Raw genomic sequence first — 23,058 nt, forward strand, 5'->3', positions numbered from 1 at the left:
CCTGGGTATGTTGCCATGGGCATCCATGGGCATCCCGCAGGCTGGCCACCAAGCAGAGCTCAGGGCCTGCACAACGGCACCTCTGATGGACAAATGCACCCTCCGGGCCCCTGGGAAATGTGATCACAGACTCTGCTTTTCAGTAAACCATTGCTAATTAGGGCAATGTTTGCAGCAAGTGCACTGTAGTTGAGTGAAGCAGCTCTTTCAAAGTTAACAGCAGGCAGGGCACTGTGCCCCCCCCCCCCCCCACACACACACACACATATCTGTCTGACAAGCTAGTGCGGGGAAAATGGAAGCAGGGAGGGGAAGAGACCTGTGTAATGAATCACAGATACTAGTGTGATTGGAGGGAGCTACAGTAGTCACAAACCTTCAGCATGTGCGAAAGCATCACTTTGTTTTTTTAAAAAAATTTTATTTTTAGAGCAAACATATTTAAAAAAGCTATTTCAAGTTTTACATGGAGCATAAATCATGGGGGAGAAATAACTATACTGGCCACAACATAGGTTGTTTTGTAGCTTCTAAATTTCTTAAGTGTTAGGTCATTTTACTTACAAGTTAAATAGCTGTCTGCAAGAGGCCTCGGTTGGTCATAAATTGTCCTTCCAATAATATAAACCACACCATTTATTTACAACACGTATGCTCTTCCAAGTAGATCCAACAGCTCGTAAAGAACAAGAGCCCCTATGTCATCCCTACTGAGACCACTGCAATAAAGAGCCATTGGAACGACTCTGTACTCAGTAAGTGCAATAAGATCCGGCAACAGTAGCTTTTACAGGCTTTTTCTCCCCTCGAGGAAAACCTTAAATACTAGTGCAATTTCAAGGAGCTGTGATGGTCTTGCCCACAGTGGGATCTTACTCCTCATATGCTCCCACTGTTTTCAGAATAGAGTGAGGTAGCACTCACCACGGAGAGTCAGAAGCAGCCCTGTTAGGATCATTTATATTCATAGGCTTGATAGCTGATTAAAAAGAGGGTTAGCTGAATATTATGAAGCTGCCACAATTATCCTAACTCCAAAGCTCTGGCTTACAAGCAACACTTTTTGCAAAAGGGTTATTACCTGCTTACGGATAGAAGCAATGAACCTTTCAATCTCTATTTATTCCAGGATGGCTGAGCAGTAAAAATGCGCATGCTGCTACCTGACCTCAGATAGGCTCCTAGGAAATGCTAGCACAGTTTAAGAAATAGAAATGTTCTTACACAGGCAGAGGTGTGCCCTGATCAAACTCTGAAGTGAAATACCAGCTAGAAGCTGCATTTGATCTAGATTAGAAACCCACTTTAAGCGTTCGAAGTAGAAAAGCAGGAGGAGCTGATCTGAGGCTCCAAAGCCTTTAGTCAATAGAAGAGCTCTGAACAATTTCCTTTTAATAATATCACTTCATTTTTAAATGGGATTTCTGTATTTCTTGGACAGTACAGAAGGGTGTGATATTTATCCAATGGATTTGCGGACTAACAGGATCCATTAACACATTAATCAACATCTTGTCCACTGGCTCAGCCTCAGACTGTGCTGAGGGCGACTAAATCACTGCGAGAGTTTCACAGGAGCACAGGATTCATTTCATCCTGCTGGAGAAGATACTCAGTCGGAGCTGACTGTATACGGTCTCCCTGTAATCAGTGAGGAGGGTGACAGGCACTGTCCACAGGACGATCTACCCAGATTCTAGCGTGTCTAAAATAGGCAAGACTAATTCAGTCTCAGGATATGCCAATTGCTTGCCACTGACTATGAGGGAACCCCGAAGACAGGGTGAGGATTTGTCCCAAACTTATCTGATCCTACTGATCACCTCAGCAGGGATCCTGCCTAGAGGAAAACAAGGACAACCCCTTCGGTCACTTCTGCATGAAATGGTTTATTTGCACCGAGTGCCACAGCCAACTGCTTTGCTCAGTGACTGACTTTATTCCAAACTCACCTCTGTGCCCTTAATGATCATTTATGAACAACTCCCTCGCCCTCCCTTAAAGCTTTAGCTATGTCCAGGTCAACCCATATCAGTGAAACCAAGTTAAAAAACAGTCTCTTGAGTGGCTGAGCTAATTCTTGCTTCAGCCAAGTGAAATCTTTCTCATCAATGGGCCGTCCCAGGCTCTAACTGGATCACAACTGACGTATCTGTTGCTTGCTGTATCATCGTTTCCCATGAAGACGACAACGGACAGATTCGTTCCCCCCTTCTCCAAAACCAAATTGCTGCTAGTCACTGTCAAGGCCCACCATAGCTTTGCTGCTCTGTCCTACTTCTGTCTCCTTTTGGCCACTGACCAAGACAGCTAAAGAGCCATTTTGCCATGAATCTTCCACTTGCCAGATTTCTCCACCACTTCTTTTGAGCCCTTCTCCTGTGCTGCACCTCCTGCACCATGTCATGGGCCTTTGAACTCACTGCTGCCACAAGGCCAACGAACACCACACGGGTAGCGGGGGATGTGTTCGCAGTCGCTCAGTAGCCTCACTGTCTTGGTGTACCTGCCACCTCCATCTCACCATTGACTGGACGCTCTTCACAGCAGGACTATTTCACACCAGGCCCATCCAGGTCCTCAACAGCAGTTCCTAAACTCTGCAGGAGTCTGACTGTGTTGATGCGGCAATGACAGATGAGTGACAACCACCATTCCCAATGAAAGGCAGTAACAACAGGCACAAGGAATTACGAAAAAAAATTACTTTTTAATGTACAAAAGGTTTATATACAGGTTCAGCATGTTACCTCCGTTCTTATGATGTAGAAAACAGCTAAAAATGTTCTTAAGATATAAATCTGACAGAACAATTCACCTACAGTACTTTTAGTAATGATGTCTTCTATACATAATATATACAGTGCTGGAATGGTTATTATAATACTATTTCAGTAAATGAAGGAAGACCACCACTGGAAAGTCTGAGAAATCTCAAGTCATTGGAGATTTGGTTTTGCTTTTGGGTTTTTTTTCTAATGAGATATCTGTGAAGGGGGACTCAAGAGCCACCATTGCCCTACACAGCTGTTGAAAAAATCAGATTAGCAGTCAAAGGATGTGTGAAGGCCGGATCCATCTCAATACAAGGGATGCCCAATTGCACTCCAAGCATTCAGGACAACATACAAAGTCCTAAAATATGTATTGCCCTCTTTTCATAAATGCAAAGGCAAGGGCAAGGTCAGTAACTGCAGGAGAATATATACAGCGGACTATAAAACAATCCCTTTAAACACACCTTTCACAGGAGACACAAATGAACAGCCAGACACCTTGCTTCCCTTTACTGTCCTTGCACAGCCAGGATGTCAGTGGGCATCACGGGGGCTGACGGGGTGACGAGTGAGGGTGAAAGAGCCCCCCGGGGTGCCCTGTGCACACGCTTTGCATTTGGGATAAGGACGGGCCAGACGGCAGGATGCCGAAGCAGCACCTCCCTGCACAAGCAGCACACTGGAGCTACTCCACAGCAGGGCCATCCCCAACGCTGTCACTACGCACAGCCTCTGGGGTATCTAATCTTGCCAAGTTTGCCTGGAGATGACATGGGGCATTCTTGTGCCAGCCAGAGGTCATGCTGGGAACAGCAAGCCTGACATCAGTTTGTGCAAAAGGCGAGCAGGGACTTTAGGACACCAGACAGCACCTTCACAGAGCTCCCCCGTGCCCCATGCAGAGGAACAAGGTGGGCACCAGCGAGAACCTCGCATCAGGATGAGGGGGAGAGAAGCGATGGGCAGGAGAGAGCTAAGCCCTGCTGACGTGATATGGCCAAACTGTGAGAACCTGCCCACCCTGGCAGGAAGTCACATTTGTCCCCGGCCCTGCAACATATGGGGCACAAATGATTTAATGCCATGATACCAGGATGAGGAAAACTGAGCTGTTCAGCAAGGCCTCCTCCCCACGTACACCCACCCCACTACTCCTATCCTTTTGTCTGACAACAGTAAAATAAATAATGCAACTAGGATTGACTTCAGTGCCAGGTGGACCCGGCCTGAAAACAGATAATCACGGAGCGTATTACACAGACGAGGAGCGTATTACACAGACGAACCCTTGCTAGACTAAAAAGCTCCCACTACTATGCCAGAGTGCAGACAGGGCAGAAATGATCATAAAACTCTCTTCATCACGATCACTTTGGTATGTGAGCATCTTAGGAAGGAAAATTCAAAAGAAAGCGAAGCTGTTGCAAAGCTGCACAGTGATATGGTAATGTTCGCTTCAGAAATCTGACATTAAAAAGGTATTGAGGGCCCCAGCAGAAAGTCACTACACCACGACGCTGCTGCTCAGAGGGTGTAAAGTTATGCATGTGTATCAGTCTTTGCAGGCTGGAGCCTTCCTGCCACAGGGGATTTTTTCCCAGTGATTGCTGTTCCCAGGACTCTGCTCCATCCTGCACATGATATAAACCACGTTGTAAACACATCTGATCAAAGTGTGCACTCACCTTTCATGTGTCTCATCAATGTGTCTTTCCAATGTTTTCTCAGAAACACCACTATGTTTTTATAAATGTACATTTTATATACGCTTCTGGCAATACACTATATTTGATTTTAAAGGAAGAGAGGCCTTGGCTACTTAACACTAAAGCATGGTAAGGCACTTTGCTGAGAAGCCGTTTGGAATCAATGCTCTTTGCAAGGTACAAAGGTATTTACTGTATAAAACAATACTGCTGGCAGAGGGCTTGTTTGGAGATATAACTAAACACTACTCTCATCAGAGCAGAACACACAGTATGGCTTTTATTCTGATCAAAACCACATCCTCCCATTTCTTTCTGGGGTGGGTTGAAAATGGAATTTTTGCAAACACAACTAATGGAAAATGATGGGAAGTGCTATTTACAGGGTGCCAGGGAGGGAGGGTTTCATCTTTAACCACTCTCATGCAGTCTCCTAGCTTGGTGGTGATACCGTTCAGTGCTCTGAGAAACCAAGCCAAAAACAATACTAGAGGTGCACCCTTGCGGTGCTGACCTACCTGGATATAGTTTACATAACTCTGTACAGACTTTTTTATTTTTACTTTGAATCCCTTTAATGTATTTAATACTTATCAAAAAAAAAATCTACTCTATTGAAACAGATTATTTTTAGAAAGCACATTCATAAAACTGCTTCACACAGAGCCCCTTGGATAGTGCTAAGCCCTTGTGCTTTACTGTTATGACATCATGTTTAGAAATTTACTCTCTTCCGCCAGCGTGGTTAGCATGGAGCTCATATCGCCTATTGCCATATTGCTGATTCCCGCGGGTATGGCGGGCAGTGTCAGAGAGTTTCGTGGAGTTGTCAGGCGAGAGGAGTTCTGGGAGAGGTTCTGCAGGATGCTGGGGCTCAGGGTGCCCGACATCAGGCTCGAATGGTCCCCATCGTCCATGATGGCATCGAAATCTATCTGGGGCGGCTCAAGACCTTGCGAGTCCACCGTGCTGGACACCTGGTTCGCTCCCGGAGAAGGCAGGGCGGCCGGCTTGCCGTTCAGCGCACATTGCTGCTGTCTGACTCTGCAGTCCGTGTGATTATCGAAGTTGCTGTTTTGTTCGTACATGTGGATTTGACCGTAATAGTACATCAAATTGTTTTCCCTTGCGCCATCCGTGCACTGCTGGGCCGGTGCTGGCAACATGTCGCCGGTTCTTTTATGAGCGGCCTCTGCCACCTCCTGGCCTGGGCTCATGTTGTTCGTGGGGTGGGGAGTTCTCATGTAGCCCAGCTGCTGCACAGTGCGTACGCCTCGGGCTCTGCTGGCCGGGCTCGGCTCGGGCGGCGGACGAGGCTGTACCATGCCGGGCGGGTAGGCCTGCGCAGCTGGACCCATCATGCTCTGCTGAGGCTCGAAGTTTGGCTGGTTTGAGGTCATGATGGGCTGGTGAAAAACCTCCTGAGCCATGGGGAAGGTCAGGTGGGTTGGCTGAGATGAATAGTTCTGCTGACTCTGTTCGTGCATGACCTGATTCAGCATCGTGCGCTCGCTGTTGCTGCTGACCATTAAAGAAGGGTCGGTTGCCATGTCCATTTGCTGAGGGTGAACATGGGATCCAGACTTCACTGCCATGCTGCCACAAGAAGGAGAGATCTGATTTGGATTGCTGCTGATTGCACTGGGGCTCAGCATCTGATGAGGTTGGTTATACCCTGCGTGCGAGCCCAGATCGGGGTTCATACTGGGGCCGAGGTTCATCAGCTGTTGCCGCAGCTGCATACAATTTAGCCTCTGCCCGTCCATGCCCATATTTCTTTGCATAAAATTCTGCTGTGTTACATTCATGCTGTTCTCCATCAGCTGCATCTGCTGCTGGTTGTAATTCTGATACTGACCAAAGTTCTGCTTCTGCTGGACCACAGCTAAGTTCCCTTGCGAAAACTGCTGCTTTGACTGATTGGACATGATATCAACTGTACCCGAGCTGACTTCATTCCACTGGACGGGCATGTTGTTTTTACTCATGTCCGAGGGAGCGTCAAAGCTCATTGGACACTCTGCCATCATTGGCCCCAAATGACTCATGCTTGCCTCAGCCACAGCCATCCTGCGCTGGTTGGGCAAGGCCGGGGGCTGCAGTTTCCCACTTCCTTGGAAGCTCTGCATCTCACTGCTGTATCCCATGGAAGTGCTCTCGGCTGCTGTCCCGTTGCTCTGAGAATTGATGTACTGTACCACGTCGTCTGGCAGCATAATGTCGTCGTCTCCGATGTTTCCCTCTGTCTCCCTGGACATGGCTTCCATGGCAATGTTTTCACTAATGCTCAGTGGCCTGGGTGAATAGACATGCCGGGGGAGGCTCCCATCGGAGCGTGCATAGTTCTGGAGGCTGAAATTCCTCCTGTCCGTGGGATGTGGAGGATGGAAGGGGTTCATGCTGTTGGTGCTGTTGAAACGATGAACTTTAGGGAGGGCCTGAGGGTCTCCAGCAGGTCTCCTCACTGGGTCACTCGCCCGTCTCGTGCAGTTGCCCGGCACCTCATGGGGAAATGCTGTGGCTGAGGTGTAGCCATAGGTGTTACCATCGCTGCAACGCCTGGGCCCTGGCGGGAGGCGAATGGAGGGCAAGATGGGCTCTGGTCCATCCATAAGTGAGATCCTGTTCTTCAGAGTCATCCTCTCCATGTTTGGCAGAGGAGTTGGAGGAGGGCCCCCTGTGGCAGCAGCATACTTGGCTTTCAGCCTATAGTGCTGAGCTGGCGTGAGGTTCAGCAGACCTGGCATCCCACTGCACTGGCTAGCCTCACTGGACCGACGGGAGGCGTCTGTTGAAATCGGGTCATAGGAGTCAGCAGAACTTGTGTTATTGGGACGATGCCCGAGCTGCGAAGCTTCGCTGGAACGGCGGCTGGAGAAGTAAGGGGAAATCCCTGACGATCTGCGGCTGACGGTGTAGGCAGAGCTGATGGTGCTTGTTGTACTATCACGGCGCTCGTTGAGTTGGTTCAGCATCGTAACCTCATTGACAGACAGCTCCATTATTCTTGGATTAGGCAGTGTAGCAGAAGAACCACCGCTATTTTCTAGAATAGAGCCTGAGAGAAAGTTGTGGGGAAGGAAAAGATTTAATTAGCTGAGAAATTCCAGTGGGTAATGTTCTTGGTGCTGAAATACAGACACACAAACCCATCCCTAAATATTTTACAGGAACAATAGTGAATTTCATTTACATTCAAAGCTTCATCTCTAACTCTGTGTCCATGCACAAAGAGCAAGAAGGCTGGGAAAAGAGGGCAAGAAGTCCCTGCTGCAGAGTCTTTGCAATGTGTACCCCACTGATGCTCAGCCACTAAGGGAGTGCATCCACATAGGCTTCTCTCAGCAGGGAGAAAGTAGGACCCGTGTGAACAATGCCGTAAGGAGATCACGTAGCTACAGCCACGGCTGTTCACTGGGACAGATGCACAACATTCAGAGACAGGAGGCTGAAAGACCAGAAGCTGAAACTCAAGAGCTCTTCCCAGAGTAGACCAAGACGCTTTGACATACTAAACACAGGTTAGCATAACCCACGTCCTACACTTTGGGACCTCTCCTTGGCAAAGCGAGAAGAGCACAAAAGGGATCATAAAGATGCCAGTATTGGGAATTCCCAGCCAGTGGAAAGCTGGCATATGAAGCTGTAGGCAATAGCCTGGAGCTCTCACAATGACAGAAGACCTGTCAAAGCAAGATCAAGGACAGAGGGCTTGGCTGGATTGCTGCTATGCTCCGGCAATCTCCCAAGAGGCACATCAGCCCTTGGGGAACTGTTACTGCTGGAATAAATCAGAGCAGTCTTGAAGGTCATCTGACTGTGCTATCGGGATGGTGAGGACACCTGTGGCCAGGCCCTAGGCAACCCTGGGAACAAGAGAGATACCCACACCTCTGTCTCTCTTCATAGCACTGCTGAACTGAACATCTGGGTTTCTGCTGCGCATAAACACCAGATGGCTGAATTCATGTCTAATTCCTCCATTTTACCTGATGTCTCTATCTAGCAAGGACTGACTCAGAGGCAATAGGAAATGATCCTCCTCCAGGGCAGACTCCTGGTTATGAGACAAGAGTCAAGACCTGGCAGGTTCTTACAGGGCAAGGACCAGACCCAGAGCTTACCGTTTCCTGAGATGGGAGGCAGCTTGGTGTTTCTGGCTTGTGGAGCTGGGCTCACCCATGAGCAGGAATCCTTAACCGTCTTGAGCTTCTCTTTCTTGAGCTGTTCAAGTCGTTGCATCGTCGTCATGTGTTTCCTTAGCTGCAGGCTGAATGTCGAATTACCAGATGAGACCGTTGAGTCCACAATAGGAGCGTTGTCATCCAACGCTGTCAGATCTCCCAGACTTCCCCCGCTGTGCATGTTCATTTCTACTCCACTGTCATTGTTGTTGGTGCTGCCAAGGGGTGACGGCTCACTGCTGCACGACGACTGGCCACCAGGACTGGACTGACACATCTTGGGAAGGAAAAGAGCAGGAGTTGGGCAGCGGAAACATCAATGGAGAAAAAAACAGGACCCAACTCATCCGCAATGGGCTCCACACGTATGGCTGCACCGAGGCGTTCCCTGCTCTTGTTACACTTCTCTGCTGCAGAAGCTCTATGAGAGGGCGGGGGAACCTTCCCTGGGGGCGTAGGGCAGTTCAGCATCTACCAGGGCTAGAGGCAGCAGAGATGGGGATGATGACACAGCCTCTCCATTACGTACCCTACAAATCCACATGTAGTTTCCACACCCTACTTTTGCTGCTGCCAGGACTAATGTACTCAAGTAGTGCCAACACTGGCTCTAGCGTCATGCTAGAGATGTAGTGCTTATTTCAATTACATGAACAAGCAGATCTTGACTGTGTTCAAGAGCACACACATCTGCAATTCCTCACTCCTCAGCTTGAAAAACTATGGTGTGTTCAACTGGATGACTTACAGAAACCAAAAGCTCCTCCTCCAAAAGATTAAGCACAGATGCTTCTCGAAGAAAAGCAGCATGTTACCTGGTTGTGCAAGGTATGTTGCAGCAAGCACTGGCTTATCTAACATAGGATCAAGGCCTAAGTATTTCAGACACAACATATTTCTGTCTTTAAACTACCCTAACATATAATTAGGTTAGCTGACAAACTTCCCAGCCAGATAAAAACCTGGTTCAGTGTTTGCAAACTCCCACTTGCAGATAAGGCAGATAAGCACCATAAATATTAATTTTATTCACATTAGAAATTGCATTTCACATTGAGGAGGTTATTTGCTGCAGACACTAAATAGTCTGAACATGCTCTGAGGTAGCAGTTGCTGCTACCAGACGGGATGCTTGGGTTCTCCGCTCAAGGCCCATGCTCCAGCAACTGTCAGAAATTGGGAGTGCTGAAAAGCAACATACTTTGCCCCAGGCCAAGGTGGGAGTGCAAGGTGATGGAGTGCTTTACTCTGCTCAGTAGCAGCCCTAATGGGCAAGGCTGACTGGCTCTAATGGCTTCATAGCCCTTCAATCAGGATGACAGAGATTGCAATCCCAGGATTTAATGGCAAGTCGTAATACCGGGAGCGATGCAATAACGGGAATCCTCGGGCACTGCGCCCTCCTCCTTTCTGTGCACTAGCAAAGATCCCCGGTCCCTCCCTGTCGCTCTGTACATTTCCACCCCATGCCACCATGGTTAGCTGGAGACAGGAGGTCTGGGGGAGATTGTGCTCTTATACAGGAATTTTAATACAAAGGATTTCTTTGCTCACCTTAGTACCGACTGTCCTTAGGAAGGTAGAGTAAGGAAAGGTAAGTGGGAATAAAGAACAGGTTGTTAGAACAAAGACAACATTAACAGAAGGGATCATGTTAGTAAAAGAAGGAAGAGGGGAGTGCACACACGAGCACAAATTGCCAGCATTTCCTCCTTCCATACCCCAGTCTTCCTTGCCATCCCTCTTTGTGGGCCCAGATGGAAACCCCCCGAAGAAACTTTCTACGGGTCTCTGAGGGTTTGGGAATAGACTCAAAGCTGGGCTAAAACAACGGGCTTCGGGATGATGAAAGTTAATGGAACATCTCACTCATCCTGTCACCCTAAGCTTAACTAGGAAATAAAAGTTGGAAGTGGCTGGTGAGTCAGATGCCACCCCTGTTGTATGTACACACATGAAGTAAACGGCGTTGGACAGGAACAGTGGAGAAGAACATCCGACCCACAGGCCCTGTCACCAGTAAGACAGCATGGGTGTAACCCTGGGAGCGCAGAGCACTGGGAAAACAAGCCCAAGCCTTCGGGAGAAATGGGGTAGGGAGTATTGAGTGTGTCTACGTTTTCATGGAAAAAAAAAAACTGGGGGAAGAATATTGGAGAGAGGTCATTCTATCTAATTGTTTTCACTCTCAGTTTTTTCAACCCAATGCAGAGCCTAATTAAGGTAAAACTGTTTCTTTAGTTGATTAGAATCACTTTGGATGTGAAAATACTCAGTTCCTTCCTAAGCAGAACACATCAATCATTACTAATTTGTCCAACAACACATCCCTCAGCCTTTTCTAGAAAATCTTTTCAGCTCCAAGACATGTTATTTGGTAGGAATAACAATATTTTAGCCTGGATTCAAATCAAGAAAATACGTACTTAGGGGCTCAAAGTGCCTTAAGCTCCAGTGAGAAGTCTGGGGACTGTACGTACACTCGTTCACAGGTGCAGGTCATTTCTACCATACACAGCCCATATGCTGCCCTACTCCAAGTTGGGGTAGGAGGCCATAACCGGATATGAAGGTGAAAAGAAATATTGAAACACAAAAGTGCTCCCATGTGTCGCAATGCCTGATCTCCTCCACCAGCTGCGGAGTGCCAAGGAACAAGCGGGCTCACTGGATGGGGTGGAGTAGGCTTGAGTGAGTCTGGGCCCATCACCTGTACACACCCCATTAGCACAGTTGACCACGTTACTGCCCACCATGAAGCCACGGTAACGGCCAGGAACAACACTCTCTGCCTGAGCAAGCAGCAACTTGTGGGGATGTAAAAATGTGATCATGGTTGACCACGGGCCCATATTCTGTGGACCACAGAAGGAAGAATATCTTTTCTAGCTTCTATGGTCATTCCTGGCTTCATTTACCCCCTCTCATCCCAGTACAATTTTTTCTGGTGGCTAGGAGTCGTGCAGTGACCTCATGTATAGCGGACAGGCCTGAGGAACTGAACTTGCTTCAAAATGCCCAACAGAAATAAAACAGCTACTTTTACTCCCATCAGGTTCATCGGACAGCCCACAACATAGCTGGGCCAGCGGGGCAGGAAGGAGGAAAAGAAAAGGGACGCCTTACGCCAGGATTTCTCCTTCAAGATGCGTTCATCAGTCTGTGCCCTATGGCTACTGTTCAATTGAAATTGGCATGAAAGGCAAGGCTTATTTGACCACAACACCGTGATACTGTCATATTTTACTCGTAACACACAGCACAGGGAGGCCAAGCTTGACGCTGAGCATCACGTAACCCTCATGACTGTGAGAGTGGGGATTTGTGATGCTGGGTAGAAAGGTGCAAAATATACTGGACTCTGCCCTGACCTGCATCCTCAGCTTTGGGCTTGAACTCTAGGGTGTCAGCAGGTGAAGGGCAACTGCACAGAGAGGAAAATAGCATGGAAATGCTTCATGCCCACATTGTGTCAGAGAAACTGGGGGCTGTATCACTTCTGCTAAGCGCAACTGCTCTTACCACAGAATTCTCCGTCTTTATGTTTTTGACTTGCAGGCAATCCTCCATGCTCCTTGTGGTGCTGTTGGCTTCAGGGCTCTCCTCTGAAACCTTGTTGCTCTGCTTGGCGCTTGCCTCATTGTCCCCGTTTTCCTTGAGCGGAGGTGGCCTTGGGTGGATGTCATTGCGTTGCTTCTTCGTGACGTGGGCATCAGGCCCGTGTACGGTCTTGACGTGTTTCCTGAGGGAACTAGGATCTGTGTACCTCTTCGTGCAGCCAGGGATTTTACATACGTAGGGTTTCTGTCAATACAAGCAAATCCTGCGTTAATTTTAGAACAAGTCCAAATTTTCCAGGTACATTTTATGGGCCAAGAGAATACAATGATCATGGCTGCTGGCAGCAGGAAAATGTGGAGCATCTGTTCCACGAAGTTTTGTAAGACCGAGATCTCTAAGATGTGATATATGGTCTGCTGCTAATCCACACAGATCTGGCCAGTCATTTGATGCTGGCTAAACTCCTTGTTTTCAGTTGCTGAATTAAAAGACAGCTAAGAATTCATAAAATATTTTCCTAATATTACTCTTCCATGTAAGTATTTGCTCTGGTGGCCACAGGAATGTTTCCTGATTACGGGTGGAAGGGAGGTGATGCAGGGGACTGGCCACAACACATTCTCTCTGCTAAGGTGGGGTCTACACAGAGAAAATATCTGAGGCCTTCTGGTCAATGGAAATCCAGAGAAACCAAGCCAGGCTGGATTCACCCTACCCAATCTATCATACAACTCCAGCACCTGTCACCTTGAAATCTGTTATTGTGCAAAACAAACCACAGGCATGCAGTGTTTTTTTCAGATGATAGGACTCTAGTCCCGAATTCATGAATCATTGATTGCCACAGGAAAACAGGGCTGAAGCCATGCTGCTGAAAACAGAAGTCAGCAAACAGATATATTTCTTCTTTTAACTTATTTTTTTTTATCAAGTTTCCAATTCCAAAGTGCATTAGCACCACAGTTGTTTAAGCTGGTGCTGCTGCATTGGAAGCTCTGAATTCATCACAAGTTCTGCTTTCAGCCTCACAGACACTCTAAGTATTTTTCTGCCAACGTACTGGAATAGATCCACAAAAAAACCCCAGATAGACATTGTTTGAAGGCTAACCCAAATGACAATTTCTATTCATTTTTTATCTGTTTTCTAACTTCATCCAGAAGCTTGAGTGAAAAAATACAAAGGAGCATATATTCTTTGCAGAAAGCCAGCATCATCACATAAAAAACACTGAAACAGACTGAAAGTCTGTTCTTTATCCAAAAGCATGTTTCCTGGCTGATCTTGGCACATCACTTGAACAAACTGAATCCTCATAACACCCCACTGAGGTAAATATTTAACATATTTTAAAGCTGGGTAAACTAAAGCACAAAAAATAAAATAGTTTGTTTATAAATCTCATGCAACTCTCTGGACGGGGCATTATAGAAATATTATTGCTGCAATTAAAGCCTATTCTAAAGAACAGAAACCCCTCCACAAACACTGAAGAAATCTACATCAAACACCTCAATGACTATTTAAAAAGATTCTTTTGGTCTAATCTGTTCGGTCTGTATCTGATTATTAGACATCAGCAATTAAGGAAACATGACCAGTGCTGCTTGGACAGAAGACACTCCTCTTAACAGGGTGCAAGTTAGAGGACCATCTGCTTCATCAGGCCATACCTTCTGCAGCTGAACTGCGTACAACTGTTGTTTCATTGGCATGCCTTCAAATGGCCCCTGGGTTATTCAAATACTGATGTCTGACGCAGTGGATGTTCTAGTGAAGTCAACAACACAGATATCTCAGATGCCTCCCTCCTCCTCCCATACACATACAGTGATGATACTCTGTAGGGTGGGAGAACCTCAGACTTCTCCAGGAATGTGGCAGCACTCAATTTCTACATTTCACCCTTGTTTAGCTTGACTCAGAGAAAGTGTCACTCCAACCCTTTGGCTGACCATGGACTTGTGCCACTCTTTTGGGAGTTTGCATTGGAGAGCAGTAAGGGAATGAAAGCCCCTTTTCCAGGAGCACCATTGAGGATATTCCCTGAAAGGATCTGAATACTCACTGGAAGTTTAAAAGGAAATAGTGCATGTGACATTTCAACAATCAGATGAAAGCCACTGCCACTCAAACTTCAGCATGTCTTGATCAAATACCTATGTCTTGTCATACAACGATAGAAACATATGTGGGGAACCTGGGACACCCTCCTTAGAGGGTGACTTAGACATGGATGACTAACTCTGAAACTGTGGTGTATCCCAGGTAAACACAGCATGCAGAGGGAAATATTTAGTAGGGAGCTAGGGGCCACAACAGAGTTACCAAAGGGTAATAGGAAATATTCACAGCCACAAACTCCTGCTTTGCATTTGTGTGGTTTTGTGGGCCAAAGTCTCAGTGCAGTTTGTTAACCCACTGGTCATGGCCACAGCTGGCTGCAAGACCCTCACACCTGGGCCTGCTGCCCAGTGCAATCTGCTTTGCCCTGAGGGATGTCATCTGCTGCTGAGGATCATGCTATAGGTTCCTAATCAAGAGAGTGTCAAATATATGGCCCACAGAGCCGTTACATCCAGCCCACAGACTTCCCGCAAGTCTCTGGACATGTCTGTGCTGCATGACAGACTGCTGAGCAGAGGTTCAGGAGTACAGACCTCAAAATGTAAGATCACACAGCGCCATGTATTTCCCTTGGTAAGGCTCAGCTGGTCTGGTACAAAGCCTCCACTAGTGGCTATGCTGTTTCTGCACCTGAGAAGGTTTTGGCATTCTCTGAGGGAAGCAAGAGCAGAGGATAAATCCATATCTGTTATCTGAGTCTCTATTTCATTGGATGCAGCCTGTGCCAAGTGCCAGGATATCAGATTACCATAGCCCACCACAGATGAGGAGTCCGACGCTTCTGCCCCATAGCCTCACCTTCTTGCACAAGGAGCAGACTTTCAAGTGTATCCAAGCTCTGCTCAGGCAAAGGGAGGAGCCATCATCAACTCGGTGCAGCTCCTGATCTGGATCACTTGGTAAACTCAACTCATTCAAAGAAATGGCATTTCATAATACAGCCAAATAAAATACTTCACATCTAGGAACATGGGACACAGGCCAGGCCAACAGAAGGGGAGACTGTGTCCACCCCAGGAGGGATCCTGGAATAGCTCTAGAGACCAGAGCTCAAGTGATCTGTGATGAAAAAATAGCGAGCACACTGCTTCAGCACGTTCGAACTGGGCAGAGTAAGCTTCAGGATGAGAATTGGATTTGATGATAATTTTAGTACAGCATCCTGCACTGAAAATTGCACCAGAAGTCTTGATCCATCTGCATCAGGATCCTTAGGGGTGGAAGAGAGACACAAAATTGATTCAAGGACAGGGAAAAAGTGCTGCAGCAGTGGGATACTTCAGTGGCTTGGTTGATTCCTCTCATGAGAAAGAAGATGGAGAGCAACTTAACACTGTACTGTCAGGGAGGGGAAATAGCAATAGTTAAAGAGACACTGGATGCAACTCTGAAGGAAGGCAGAGGAGGCATCCAGGGCTGGAAAACAAGCAATTTCTAATACTATAAACTTTTTCAGTGAGGGTCAACTAAGACTACCTACCTTTCTGGAGAAGAAACTTTAACAAAGAGCAAATTATGTTTTAGTCAAACACTGGTTATTCGGATCGTAGGTTGCCCACTGGATGAGAAATCAGGCAGCATGTTATGTTGGTGCTTTCTGGACTCCAGGCCTGTATAGCCCCAAACCCCAAATTACCCAGTCCCCGTGCAGATCTAGGTTAGTTTTAATCCATATTCTGGCTTGGGAGTGGCCCAGTGGCAAAGGATAACCCCAGTATTTGGGTTCATACCCAAACAAATTCAAATGATATTGGGATCAAGGTCATTGGGTCCTTCTTTAGGTCACACAGCATACAAGGGCATCCTAGGCTTTGAGTCCTTATTCTAACTCAAATGAAATCTATGAAGCCTTCTGAGTTCTGATTATCACGGACTGATATTATGCTAGAGATAGAAATACGTCCAACAAGCTCTTTGTAGACACATCATCTCTTTAAAAAGCTGTCATCCGTGGCAATTGCGTTCCATTCTCCACTAGTCTATATTTAACTGTTGCAAATAAGGCTGCAGACTGAATTCTTCATGGCTGCAAACATTATTAGAACTTCGGAGTGTTGTTTTTTCTTCCCCTGTCAGCTAATTAGTGGTAATAAATTTCAATCGTCGGCCGTGGTTGATTGCAACAGACCATCACATGCGTTACCATAAAGGCAATTTCCTCTGCTCCCCGACTACTAATAGTGGGTCTTAATTAGCCAAGGTTAACAAAGCATTGCATTGTGCTCTATCATTGTACATCAAACGATGGAGAGAGTACTATTTCCAGAGTGTTAGGATCCAGGGTAGCTGTTATACTACTGCAACTCTGTGCCACACTAATACTAAATGCCACATGCACAAATGTATGATCCTATTCGCACTATTAAAAATTATAAATTTGGAAAGTGCTCACTTCAATTTCCAAAGCTGATTAGAAAGTTTGCATACTTTAACATCTGTTTATGATTTCAAACATGGCTTTCATAAATATAAAGCTAATGTGGTCTGGCTCTCCAGCAAAATAAATCCCATTAAAAAATAAGAAAACCCTCTCATTACAGTAGGTTTCTTTTTACATGAGTCCAGTGTGTAAAGTGTATGTTTATTGTCAGCAAAATTAAAAAAAAAAAAGCCCTCCATTGAGCTGTGGTGAGTCTAGGCTTACCTCATTGGAATGTGTCCTGTTCTGGTGCTTGGCTCTGTCCGAGGCATTGGAAAAGGCTTTATTGCAGCCTTCATGTTCACAGACGTAGGGTTTTTCTCCAGTGTGGGACCTCAGGTGTGTCTTTAAGTTCTCCAGTCGGGAATAAGCTTTGGAGCAACCCTCAAACTAAAATAAAAAAACACAAGAGGAGTGATTAATTAACCAGAAAAATTTGATTTCCCCCCTGCCTAAACCATTCTCATCTGTTTCTCATTCTTTTTTTTTCCTTCCCTTTAAAGGGCTTGTGTTTTAGGGAACAACATCCACTTTGTTGAGAGAACTTCCCTTCCTCAGGCAGGCTGAGATTCTTTGAAGTGACTCATATTTAAGGTGGAGCTCCTGTTGGGTACGGAGCCTGACGTTTCACCAAGAGAGTGGTTTTTCAAGCACGGCTGAAAGAACACCCCTTCCCTTCTCCCAGGACTCTTCTTGCCCCTCCTACCATCCATCTGCAGCATCTCTAGCTAAGACACTCAGAGGTGGAGGCCCTCTCCTTCCTCCTTTCTTTCCCAGAGAACGGATTGCTTCTAGACAGTTTGACCAGCCGTGCAACTTCACCAGCTCCAGAGCTGGAAAGACCAGACCATTTTCTAAAACACAAGCAGAAATCTAGCAAGCTTTGAAGTTTCCCAAATTACAACTTGGGTCTACTCTGAGAGGATGCTGTGGTCAGGCTGCCTGACATTACCAGTTTAAAAAACAAGACTCTCAGTCTTGAAGACAGATGGATTTTTGGATGACACAACAGGCCAGCAGCCTTCCTCCTGGAAGGAAACCAGCTGCCCACACAACGAGAAGGAGCAGCTCGGGAGACATGGCCAGACTTAGGGTGATGTAAGTCCTACCACCCTCAGCTTCTGGCTAGGTTGGAGGTTTCTCTCTGCACCTGCCCTGTCTGTAGCACGGAAGGATTTCACCAGTCACTCAGACCAAGGAGACTGCCTTAAATGCTCTTTGACTAAGTAAGTGGGAACTTACAAACATAGAAAGAAGTTTTAAAAAATGAAAGCATAAAGCAAGGCTTCTTTTCAAATTCTGGCTTAATGCTGCACTCACTGTTCACCTTACAGTTCAACAAGCAGTCACTCCTGTTGTAACATATGCAAGCTGCAAGGTCTTGTATTTCAGTCGGATCACTTAAATATATCTGCAAGTTCAGTCCAACTGTGGCAGGACTTCACATTGCTGTGCTTCCATCTCGGCCAGGGAAAAAACTGGTGTCACAATAGGGCAGGTCATGCCACGGATCAGCATCAGACTTCATCGTGGGCAGCTGAGTGGCCATGCATGTCAGTGGGGTCTGGCCGTTTTGGCCAGAGGTGGCTGGATGTGATAGAGGCTGTATCTGCGTCCTTTTCTCCACATGCATAGGAAGTAGCCTGCTCTAACTGCGCACTGGCAAGGAGCAAGGCAAACGTAGCCAATGAACCATTCCTCTTGTATTAAAGCCAGGAGTGAATGCACTTTTTGGGAAGGGGTTGTTATTGGACCCCCTTTGCCTATCAGCCCTGCTGAAAGCAGTGGTCTGAAGGACCAGAAAGAGCGACACTTGGACTTAAGCCGAAATAATGGCCAAATGGCCAAAACTGAAATATGGCCACCATACCTTCCACTTCTGCAAAAGGCAACACTGGAGCCTTCACTATATGGCTCTGCTGCCTAACCAGAGGAAGGGTGAGCCTATTGACTTTAATGTGCACAGCAGTTTAAATGCCACAGGCCAGCATCTGCAGACAAGGCTCTTCTAAGTAGGTTCTTGCACATTCCTCACCATCTGGGGACCCGAGCACAGGTTCATCGCATAACCCACACAGTTTTGCTGTGTTGCAGGAGTAGTGTTGCCCAGTGTTCTCTTTAAAGTCTGGCATGGGGATGGTGGACATCAGGTAAACTTGCCCTGCCCTCTTGAGACACCCAGATCTCTTCAAGGACAGTCGGAACGTTCTTCAACAGCTTATTCCTTCTATAGGTACATCAGGGCACAATGAATTCAGTTCCTCTTCCCCAACCAACTTTCATTAGCACATTTGGCCCATAAAGCATGCTGCAACTTTGAGGTAGCACAATATATTCTCTTCTTCTCTTGGCCTGTGCACACAGTCTTTTATAACTTGAGTTGCTTATGGTTACTAAAATACATCATTCCATTTGCTGGAAAACAAACAGAACTCAGCACGAGGCAACTCATTTATCCATTCTGGTTGTGCTGGATACTGACACAAAAATGCAGTTATTAAGAGCAAAAGTACTGAGGCCCCATTTTTAAATAAGGGCTTCTCAGCAGAGCAGCCTGTGCATGTTCAAAGCGGTTGTTCTCAGTGTTATGCGTGGATTTGATTATGCCAGTGGGAGTTCTGGCTGTCATCTGTCGAAACAATCCTTGACCGGATCCCAGGCTGCAACTGGGCTCATCTGTAGCTTTATGTACACCGCACACTTCTTGTCTGAAACAAATGGCACTTGGAAAAATCACTGGCAGACTTGAACCAGGAATGCTCTGCCAAAGCAGGGTACCATCTGCACTGCTGCAATGTATCCCAGGCAATCAGAGACGTGGGGTATATTCAGTTTGGGCAGAGTTGCTGCAACATACCGCACACAGAGTGACTGCAGTTCTCTAGCAGGCAGAGGACGACTTGCGACTGCAAACTCGCGTAGCCTTGTCATTGCTCCAGCCCAACACAACAGAGAGTACTTGAGAGAGGCAGGATTGAGCAGCAGCACTTTTTCCTGCTCCAATATTGAAAAGGACGCATTCCCTGCTGCTTTTCACTCAAGCAGGGGGCTTGTGTTGCCTTCTGACTCCTGCTGCCTGTACCTGCAGTGCTGCCAGGGCAGGGCCAGTCTTCCCCTTGCTGCTCACTTTGTGGCACACCAACAATCAATATTCCTTCAGACTCCTACGGAAGATTGGTAACATGCTAACACGGGGCAGGGCGCTTTAGAAGATTAAAACAAAGGATACGGCCCTGTGCCCCAGGGAGCTTACACTCTAAATTAAATGAACACAGGGCTGGAAGATTGATAAAGGAGTCATGCAGCAAGCAAATCATACTTATCATAATATTTGTAAGCAGGAGCTGGGGCAGAGCCGGGGAGGGAGCAGGGCTGGAAGTGACTAATGGAGCAGAAGAGGAGGAAGATACTGGAGGAGGGCTCAGACATCTGCCAAGCAGAAAGAAAGACTCATTCCCAAGACTCTGGGGAGAGGAACAGCGTAATGTTCACAGTGAAGGAGGTATAAAGAACTGGCAGGAGGAGAAGGGTGGGGGCAGAGGATATCAAAAGACAGGGGTGGACCCTGGGGAGGAAAAACGGCTGAAGTGTAAGTGGGAAGAGATGGTGAGCATTTCTCCTCTCCCACCAGGAGACACAGGAGAGGCCACAACCACTAAACTCGACAGCTTGGTTCTCTCCCGCAGCCCGCCAGGCATCCTTGGGTACCCAGGAGCCCTGCGTCAGACAGCGGTGCGGTGGGAGGCGTTGCGTGCAACGGGGAGATGTGGGGTTGTGCCCTTGGAGGCTAAAGAGCTCTCCCGTGTGCCAGGTGAGCACTCAACCCACAAGGCTGACAGATAAAATGGCATCCTATGCTCTTCCTCTAGTAGTTTTTAATACTAGGCTCAGTACTGCCTGCATGAAAAGCATGGGGACTGAGCTCCCCCAGGGGTTTAAGCATCTGTTCACCTCACCTCTGGATTATAAGAGGGAAGGCAGGAGGTGTTGGCCTAGCTCCCCAGCCTGGAAGGAGGCTTGTGCAGACACTCAGGTATGTGGCAGAGGGAGCCCCACACAGGAGTACTGCGTGATGCTGAATCAGGGTTACCACCAAGGTTGGGTGGTCCCCACAGGTGGGTTTTCTGGATTTCTTACTTGGATTTAGGCAACTAAATGGTTTGTACGTTTCTCTTTGCCACCTTAAGTGACTTGTCCTGAGTCACTCTAGATCTCTGTGGCAGAGCAGAGCCCAGTTCCCCCAAGAAAGTCCAAGTTTTACCCACTAACCCCTTAACCACCCTCCTCTTTGATCACTTCCAGTCTCACCAGGGCATAACCTGCAAGCAGCTAGAAACCTTTAACAATGGAGAGCTGGGTTAGCCCTGAGGTGGGGCAGGTACCCTGAGAGCGCCCTGCCTGAAGCCGCGCCTGTGTCTCGACACCCACGAGTGCGACCACCGAAGCCCAGAGTCCCTCTCACCAAGCCGAGATGTCCTGCACGCCCCTCCCAGCTCACCGTGCACTTGTGCGGCTTCTCCCCGGTGTGTCTTCGCATGTGCACCACCAGCATGTACTGAGCCTTGAATGGCTTCTGCTCCCGCGTGCAGTCCTGCCAGCGGCAGACGAACTCCTTCTTCTCCCCGTGGATGTGGTCATTGTTGATGTGCTGGGAGGAGAGACGGGAGAAACAGGTCACTCCTGGAAGAGCTGATGCCAGCAAAGCACATCCGGCGCTGTGAAAAGCCAGCCGTTCCCTCCCCAACGCTTGTGGTCAGACCTCGCACCTGTGTCACAGGTGCACAAATAACACAAATAACCCCTCGTCCACAGGGACGCGCAGGCCAGTGCTGTGCCTCTGGCATGTCCTGCAGGAGGGAGCGTGCAGCACCTAGCACACCGGGCTCTGGGGCTAAAGTAGCCAGAAAGTGGAGGTTTGCCCTAAATGCTGCAAAAACGACGCAGACCCTGTGGTAGCAAAGGAGAAGAGCCCCTCGGTGTCTCCCAGGGGTGCCCGAGGTGACTGCTGGTGGAGGAAGGGAGGAGGACTCGTGACTGACATTACACCAGCATCGTCAACAGAGTCACTGTTGCCTCTGTCGAACTCCCCCACATCTCGCTTGCGCAGCTGGGACCCTTTCTTAGAGCGCTGCTGAAGGACGGGGGAAAGACAGAAAAAAGCCTGACTGCGAGCCAGCGCTATGCCGGCTCTGCAACATCCACCTGCTGTCCAACGCGGAGCGGCTGGCAGGAAATGACAACATCTGCGAAGTATGCGCTCAGGAAAACTCGGCGGCCTCAATTACGGCTAATTACTCGGGCCCATAAAATCCTTCGCTTGGGTGTTGAAAAGTCAGCACCAGAACGGCGCCTTCATCCTCCCCGCGAGGAAGACAAGGGACTCTTTACCAGCCCAGCGAAGATGAAACGCTGACGAAAATAAACAGAGCCCGAGAGCAGCCCATCGGCAGCGCTGCTCCCACTGTGGCCTTGTCCCGCTCTGAATGGGGTCCTGCTGCCAAAAATAATGCCTGTCCTCGCTCCTGGGTTTTCAGCAGACATTCACCGACAGGAAATCCTAAAATAAACCACTTTGGCTTTGGGTTTTGTTTTTGCACTGAGATTTTTTTCCAGCCCCCGTCTCCCTCCCCCCGCCCCCCGGTCAAGGCCAGGCACACATGTTGCGGCCTGAGACTGAGACTTTGTCAGGGTGGCGGCGCAGCATGAGGACACACAAACTCGTTAAAACAAAGTAACTGGCCTTTGCGGTCTCACTCGCCTCCAGCCTGGGATTTTGCTTGCATGCAAGGGAACGCACAACCTGGCCATCCCTCCCAGGGCTTAGCTGACAACCGCTGGACGAGCAGAGCAGGGGACTTGGGGCCACGCCGTCTCCCCAGGACTACGTGGGGAGTCCCTGGGCTGCAGGTTCCCTCGTGGGCCAAGGGGCAAGGAGAGATGCTAGGAGCTCGACCAGTCCCTAGGACACCATGGGTGAGCGCCAAGAGCCAAGGCTGCGTGCCTGAAGGAGCGCAGGAGGCTGCAGCACTCAGAATGGGGTTAGGTTTCAGGTGCGTTTGGAGCTCAGCTGCCAACAACTGTGGTTTTATGATGTTGCACTGATGAGAGATTTCAGCCTCAGATGTCAGAAATCTGGTGAACCCCTCGTGAGACCTACAGACATGTTATACCACATCCAGACCGGACTGGAAAGATAAATCTGCTGGCTCTGTTTGCGTGGGAATCTGACTTGCAACCAAGACTATGCACAGCAGTGCTAGCAGTGGGGAATTTCACGGCTTTGC

General features: G+C 48.0%; 1 protein-coding gene across 6 annotated transcripts in view; it reads right to left on the reverse strand.

The window, feature by feature from the left end:
• Window positions 1–2,690: 2,690 nt before the first annotated feature.
• The window catches only part of GLI2 (GLI family zinc finger 2), a 203,021-nt gene continuing 182,653 nt past the window's right edge, over window positions 2,691–23,058 (reverse strand). For all 6 annotated transcript variants that reach the window (XM_064514717.1, XM_026118474.2, XM_064514718.1 and 3 more), the window contains 5 exons: window positions 21,273–21,422; window positions 17,000–17,164; window positions 12,190–12,471; window positions 8,608–8,944; window positions 2,691–7,541 (listed from right to left, as the gene is read on the reverse strand). In XM_064514717.1, coding sequence (XP_064370787.1) covers window positions 5,185–7,541; window positions 8,608–8,944; window positions 12,190–12,471; window positions 17,000–17,164; window positions 21,273–21,422 — 3,291 coding nt within the window. In that variant the 3' untranslated portion in view covers window positions 2,691–5,184. The remainder of the gene's footprint in view (window positions 7,542–8,607; window positions 8,945–12,189; window positions 12,472–16,999; window positions 17,165–21,272; window positions 21,423–23,058) is intronic.

The sequence above is a fragment of the Dromaius novaehollandiae genome, chromosome 7, assembly GCF_036370855.1.
Source record: "Dromaius novaehollandiae isolate bDroNov1 chromosome 7, bDroNov1.hap1, whole genome shotgun sequence".
Taxonomy (NCBI): domain Eukaryota; kingdom Metazoa; phylum Chordata; class Aves; order Casuariiformes; family Dromaiidae; genus Dromaius; species Dromaius novaehollandiae.